This window comes from Geospiza fortis, unplaced genomic scaffold (assembly GCF_000277835.1).
Source record: "Geospiza fortis unplaced genomic scaffold, GeoFor_1.0 scaffold26, whole genome shotgun sequence".
Taxonomy (NCBI): Eukaryota; Metazoa; Chordata; class Aves; order Passeriformes; family Thraupidae; genus Geospiza; species Geospiza fortis.
The window spans coordinates 78,782-85,438 of record NW_005054425.1 but is presented as its reverse complement, the minus strand read 5'-3'; the positions used below and the strand labels follow the sequence as shown (position 1 = coordinate 85,438).

Here is a 6,657-nt window from a genome sequence, read left to right as displayed (position 1 = left end):
AAGACACGATGCCCCCCCTGCAACCCTGGCTTTGCCAAAGGCAACAGCAGCACCTGCCAGCCCTGTCCCTATGGCTTCTACTCCAACGGCTCCGGTAAGGTGGTCCCGTCATTGTCCCCAAAGCATGACTGGGGCAGCCTGAGCTGCTGGGGGAAGGTGGGTGCCACTCCAGTGCAGGGTTGTCCCCTCCTGTCCCCATGGCTCCAATAAGGACACTCCCATCACTGTCCCCAAGGAATAACTGGGGTCTCTGGGGCTACCAGGGGGAGATGAGTGCCACCTCAGTGCTGGGTTGTCCCATCCTGTTCCCATCATTGTTCCAAAGTGTTGACCAAGGCACCCAAAGCTGACAGAGAGAAAAGTGGTACCACCCTGGTGCAGGGCTGTCCCTATGTATCCCATAAGAACATCCCAGTTATTGTTCCCAGTAAGTAACTGGGATCCCTGGAGCTGCCTAGGGAAGGTGGGTGCCATCTCAGTACAGAGCTGTCTTCTCCTGTCTCCACCATTGTCCCCAAGAGGTGGTTACCAGGTCATCCCAAGCTGCAGGGATGGGAATGTGGTACCAGTCTAGTGCAGGGCTGTCCCCTCTTGTCCCCATCACCGGCCTCAAAGGGTAAGCAGGGCACATCAAGCTGACAGAGGGAGAGGTGGGTGCCACCCCTGTGCAGGGCTGTTGCCTTCTCTCCCCAGCCTGCCTCAGTTGCCCAGAGGGCACTGAGCCAGTGCTGGGCTTGGAGTACAAGTGGTGGAACGTGCTGCCCCCCAACATGGAGACCACTGTGCTCAGCGGCATCAACTTCGAGTACAAGGGCATTGCAGGTAGTGGCAGAGGGCTGTCCCTTCCCTGTCCCTTGCCAGGGCACTGCCAGGGACCTTCCTGAGTGTCACTGCACCCCTGCAGGCTGGGAGGTAGCTGGGGACTACATTTACACGGCAGCTGGAGCCTCTGACAGTGACTTCATGATCCTCACGCTGGTGGTCCCTGGCTTCAGGTGAGGTGGGGGCCACCACCAGGGAGCAGGGGGGACGCGGCCATGGAGCAGAGCTAGCAGTGTCCCCACGCTGTCCCCAGCCCTCCAAGCCCAGTGCTGGAGGACACAGAGAGCAGGGAGGTGGCCAGGATCACCTTCGTTTTCGAGACGCTGTGCAGCGTTGGCTGTGAGCTCTACTTTATGGTGGTGAGTGGGGAGACACAGCAGTCTGGGGGGGGGCACAGTGAATTTGGGTGGTGCCACCTCCCCTGTCCCCACAGGGTGTCAACTCACACACCAACACTCCGGTGGAGACATGGACAGGCTCCACAGGGAAACAATCCTACACCTACCTGGTGGAGAAGAATGCGACCATGAGCTTCACTTGGGCCTTCCAGCGCACCCCCTACCACGAGGCGGTGAGGGACAGGGGGCCCTGCTTTGAGAGGGCTGGAGGGCCCCCACTTTGGGGGGATCTGGTGGGGGGTTGGGGGCAGATGGTGATGGTGCTCTCGGTGCCAGGGCCGGCGGTTCACCAGTGATGTGGCCAAGCTGTACAGCATCAACGTCACCAATGTGCAGGGGGGGGTGGCCTCCTTCTGCCGCCGCTGTGCCCCCCAGCCCACTGGGTCCTGTGCCCCGTGTTCCCCTGGCAGTGCTGTGGACCCCAGCTCGGGCACCTGCCAGCCCTGCCCACCTGGCACCTACCTGCGGGGCCACCCTTCCGACGGGATGCCCACCTGCCACCCCTGTGGCCCTGGCACACGCAGCAACCAGGTGACTGGGGATGGCAGGGGGTCCAAGTGTCCATAAGTGTCCCCATGGGTGATGCCAATGGGCCCCAGAGGAGTGACACCAGCCTCCCCCAGAGCCAGGATGTCCCAGATGGTGGCACTGGCTAGCACCAGGAGGGTGACACCATCACGGGTGGGTGACATGAGCCTCCCCCAGTCGTCCTGGGTGCATGACACTGTGTCCCCATGGAGGTGACACCAGCCCCTTACAGCCATTCTGGGTGGGTGACAGGATGGGTGGCAGTGTGGGTGACTGTCAGACCCAGAGCAGGTGATGCCTGCCCTCCTTGGCCATCTCCAGGGAGGTGACACCAGCCCTGTGGCAATCCTGGGTGGATGGCAAGGTGGGTGACAATGTCTAATCCTGGATGGGTAATGCCAGTCCCCTAGCTGTCCCCAGAGAGATGACACCATCCCCTCCCATCCATCCCAGATGGGTGACAGTATCTGACACTGGTGGGTGGCAGTGGGTGACCCTGGTGGGTGCCACTATGGCCCTGCTGTGTCTGAGGGGTGGTGCCAGCTCTCCAGAGTCCCCCACAAGGGTGTCCCCAGTGGGTGGCATGGCCATCCCTGAGCTCCTTGTCCCTGTTCCCAGCTGCGATCGCTATGCTACAACAACTGCAGCCTGGCACTGGCACTGCCAGGCCGGATGCTGCACTTTGAGTTCCCGTCGCTGGGCCAAGGTGCCGGGGTGGGCACTGGGCCCAGCTTCACCCCCAAAGGGCTGCGCTACAGCCATCACTTCCGCCTTAGCCTCTGTGGGCACCAGGTGAGAGCTGTGTGGGCAAACACGTGTGCACACATGGGAACACACCCAGGGGGTGGGCACAGGCACACAAGTGCAAACACAGGCACGTGGGTGGGCACTCAGGAGAGTAGGCACACATGGGCAGGAGGCCATGGAAACATGCATGCAGGCATGGGAACACACCTGGGAAGGCACACAAGGGCACACACAGGAGAGCAGAGGATCATGCATGAATGTATTGGAACACAACTGGGGTCATGGGTGCGTGGTCATAGGTACACAAGTGCAAACATGAGCACACAGTGGGTGTGTGCACTCACAGGCACATGAGTACAAACACAAGCACACAAATGGGCATACAAGTGGGTGGGCACAAGCATGAGCGCAAAGATGGGCACAATGGGTGGGTACTCAGGAGGGTGGGCACAGGAACACAGGTGGGCACATGCGGGCAGGAGGGCTCACGAATACACATGCACACATGGGCATCTGGATGGGCAAACATGGGCACACACCTGGGCCCACAGATGGGATGGGGCAGGCATGTGAGCAGACACAGCCACACACGTGCATATGTGCTCATAGTCATGCAAACACAAGGACATGTATGCAAACACACATTCCCACACGCAGGTGTGCAAATACAGGTGTACATACTGTCACATCTGCACATACACAGCCACCCGCTTGTGCAGTCACTTGTGCACAGTCACACAAACACACCTGCACAGTTGTGCAGACACATGTGAACACTTGTGTAAACACATACGGACACTTGTGCAGCCACACCTGTACACCTATGGCCCTGCACACACAAATGCCAGTCCCTTGTACACACAGTCTCACTCCACACACGTGTGTCATGTATGTCCCCACAGGGCAGGAAAATGGCCTCATGTGCTGACAATGTGACGGCAGGTCTGGGGGGCCCTGCCCGTGTGGTCACCTCTTATGTGTGCCAGGCCATTCTGGTGCCCCCTGATGTCACTGGTGTCCGCGCAGCTGTGTCTTCTCAGCCTGTCAGCCTGGGTGACCACTTGCTGGGTGAGCAGGGAGGGAGGGGGGGCACCCTGGGGCACTGGGACACCCCGAGGTCACTGAGACACATGGGCAGGACAGACACTGGAACATCTTGGTGGCACTGGCACACCAACACTGGGACTCCTCAGGGGGACTGGGACACGTGTGGGACAGGAACTGGGACAACCTTGTGGCACTGAGAGTGGGACACCTTGCTGAGACTAGGACACCCTGGCCGCACAGGGACCAGGACATCCCAGTGGCACTGAGAGTGGGATACCCTGGTGGGATTGGGACACTCTGCTGGGACTAGGACACTGGCGCTAGAACATTTCAGCAGCACTGGGATACCTTGGTGCCACGAGGACACCCCAATGGGACTGAAATACACCCTGGTGGGACTGGGACACTACAGAGCACCATGTTTGGGGTTGGGACATTGTCACTGGTATATGTCACCGACAACCCCAGTGGGACTGGGACACCATGGTGTGACTTGAGACACGCTGGTGGGACTGGGACACCGACACTGGGACACCCTGTTGGGATTGGGATCTCCTGGTGGCACTGGGACACCCAAGTAAGACTGGGACCCTCTGGTGGCACTAGGACACTGGGACTGGAACACACTCCAGTGGAACTGGAGACACCCCTCTCTCCCTGCAGGTGTCACCACCAGCTCCGTGCTGGACGGCATCGTGTCTCCCCCAGAGCTCTTCCCCTCCAGCCACCCTGACCTGCCTGACATCATCTTCTTCTTCAGGTGCAAGCAGGTGACAGGGGGTTGACACCCACACTGTGCCCCCACTGTCCTCCTGACCCCCCATGTCCCCTGGCAGGTCCAACGACATGACACAGCCCTGCAGTGGTGGCCGGGCCACCACTATCCGCCTACGCTGTGACCCCCTGCGTGTCGGCACTGGCACCTTGGCTGTGCCCAGGTGGGGAGGAGACACGGGGGACCCCGAGGGGGGTTTTGGGTGACCCAAGCATCTCCTGCTGTCAGGGTTGGGCGTATCCCTGGGATGCTTCGCTTTGGAGACACCGGTGTCACAGTGTCAGTGTCCCTCACTTTGAGGTGTCACCCTGGCTGTTCCCAGGTGGGGGAAGTGTTCCAAACATCTCCTGCTGTCATGGGTGGGCATGTCCCTGAGGTGCTTTGCTTTGGGGACGACACTGACATGGTGTCAGATTCCCTCACCCTGAGGTGTCATCCTGGCTGTGTCACCGGCGCCCTGCGTGTACTCAGGTTGGCAGTGAAACAAAGGAGTCCCCGGGGGAGGTTTGGGAACCTCCAAGATCCCCTGCTGTCATCGGTAGATACTTCTTTGAAGTGCTTCACTTTGGGGATACTGCTGTCATGCTGTCCCGACCCTGGGGTGTCACCTTAGCTGTAATCCCCACTTTGGAGTGTCACCGTCACCTGAGCCCCCCCTTTTTGTCCCTCGCCAGCAAATGCCCCGAGGGCACCTGCGACGGCTGCACCTTCCATTTCCTGTGGCTGACGGCCGAGGGATGTCCCCGCTGCTCCAGCTCCCACCACCGCCCCATCGTCGGCGCCTGTATCGGCGGCGTTCAGGTACCGCCCCGTGCCCCGGGCTGGGCTGCGGCTCCTGCGGCCCCTGAGCCCCCTTTCCCCCCCATCAGAAAACCACCTACGTGTGGCGGGAGCCCCGGCTGTGCCACGGCGGAGACGCCCTGCCGCCGCAGGTGATCCAGGCGTGCCGGAGCGTGGATTTTTGGCTAAAAGTGGGAATTTCCACTGGGACGTGTGTGGCCGTCTTGCTGGCCGCGCTCGCCGCTTATTTCTGGAAAAAGACTCAAAAGTGAGCAATTGGCAGCGGGATTTGGGGACACGGGGGCTAGCACTGTCACGGGGGGGTGATGGCACCGCCTGCATTCCCAGGTTGGAATACAAGTATTCCAAGCTGGTGATGGACGCGGCGGCCCGGGAGACCGACGCGACGTCGCCCGATAGCTGCGCCATCATGGAGGGGGAGGACGCGGAGGATGAGCTGCTCTTTGCCACCGAAATGTCACTTTTTGGAAAACTTAAAGCCCTGACGGCCAAGGTGAGGGGTGGGGTGGAAACAACCCTGGAGTAGCCACCGGACAAGCCGTGGTGGGGGTAGGATTTGAGGATGGTCCATGCCTCAATTCCCCACCCCGGGGGGGGCTCCATGTCTCAGTTTCCCCACTCCAAGGGGGGCTCTGTGCCTCAGTTCCCACCCCGGGGGGCTCCGTGCCTCAGTTTCCCTACCCCACAGCGGATGCCGGATGGATTCGACTCGGTCCCGCTCAAGACCTCATCCAGCAGCACCGATCGGGAGCTGTAAGAGGACGGGGGGCACCCTCGCATCCCGCAGCCCTCCCGGGAGCTGTGACGGGCCAGAGGGGCACCCACGGACACCGCGGCCCTGGACAGCTGTGAAGGGAAGGGGGGGTACCCACGGCCCATCCCCCGCGCCCCCAACGTGGCTTTAGGGACCCGCTTCGGACCGGAACCTCGTTACGGCTTTTGTACGTGTCTCCCCACTCGTGCCCCCCACCGTGTCCTCCCCATCCCAAGCACCTAAAAATGCCAAATACAGGAGTGGGGTTTGTATAAGGGCTCCATGTGTGTGGGCACACGGGGGCGGGGGGACACGCCTAGGGGATGCGGGGAGTTGAGCGTGGGCACCAAAAATGGATGGGGTGAGGATTTGGGGGTGTCCGCAGGGTGTTACACGCGTGGGAGTGGGTGCCTAGGAGTGGGGTGAGGGAGCAGCGGAACTTTAACTTCTATCTGCACGCCCCCTCATGGGGGAAGTGCTATAGGGTCCCCCACATGGGTGGAGGCACCAGAACCCCGCCGGGACCCCCAAGGAGGGGACAGTGGGGTGACATGGGGTGACGTGGACGGCCACAGTCGTGCCATGGGGTGCTCTAGAGGGGCATGGGGTGGCTCTTGGGAGCCCCATGAGCAGAGGGGTGCGAGGTGTCCTCGGGTAGGAGATCCGCAGAGCCCACCAGTATGCCTGGGATGTGGCTGAGGAACCCCAGGAAGCCTCGGGATGCGAGGGCGGAGACCCCTCTGGCGGGGGGGCTCAAGGATGCTTGGACGGCTCGGGCTCCTCCA

At 61.2% G+C, this 6,657-nt stretch overlaps 1 protein-coding gene across 1 annotated transcript in view; it reads left to right on the top strand.

Annotated features, from left to right (window-relative positions):
- KIAA1324 (KIAA1324 ortholog) overlaps positions 1–6,144 on the top strand; it is a 10,172-nt gene extending 4,028 nt beyond the window's left edge. Inside the window, exons 8-21 of the mRNA XM_014309371.2 lie at positions 4–94; positions 694–822; positions 905–995; positions 1,076–1,181; positions 1,256–1,393; positions 1,497–1,751; positions 2,367–2,540; positions 3,398–3,563; positions 4,206–4,302; positions 4,379–4,480; positions 4,992–5,118; positions 5,187–5,365; positions 5,446–5,611; positions 5,807–6,144. Coding sequence (XP_014164846.1) covers positions 4–94; positions 694–822; positions 905–995; positions 1,076–1,181; positions 1,256–1,393; positions 1,497–1,751; positions 2,367–2,540; positions 3,398–3,563; positions 4,206–4,302; positions 4,379–4,480; positions 4,992–5,118; positions 5,187–5,365; positions 5,446–5,611; positions 5,807–5,875 — 1,890 coding nt within the window. The 3' untranslated portion in view covers positions 5,876–6,144. The remainder of the gene's footprint in view (positions 1–3; positions 95–693; positions 823–904; positions 996–1,075; positions 1,182–1,255; positions 1,394–1,496; positions 1,752–2,366; positions 2,541–3,397; positions 3,564–4,205; positions 4,303–4,378; positions 4,481–4,991; positions 5,119–5,186; positions 5,366–5,445; positions 5,612–5,806) is intronic.
- The last annotated feature ends 513 nt before the right edge of the window (positions 6,145–6,657 follow it).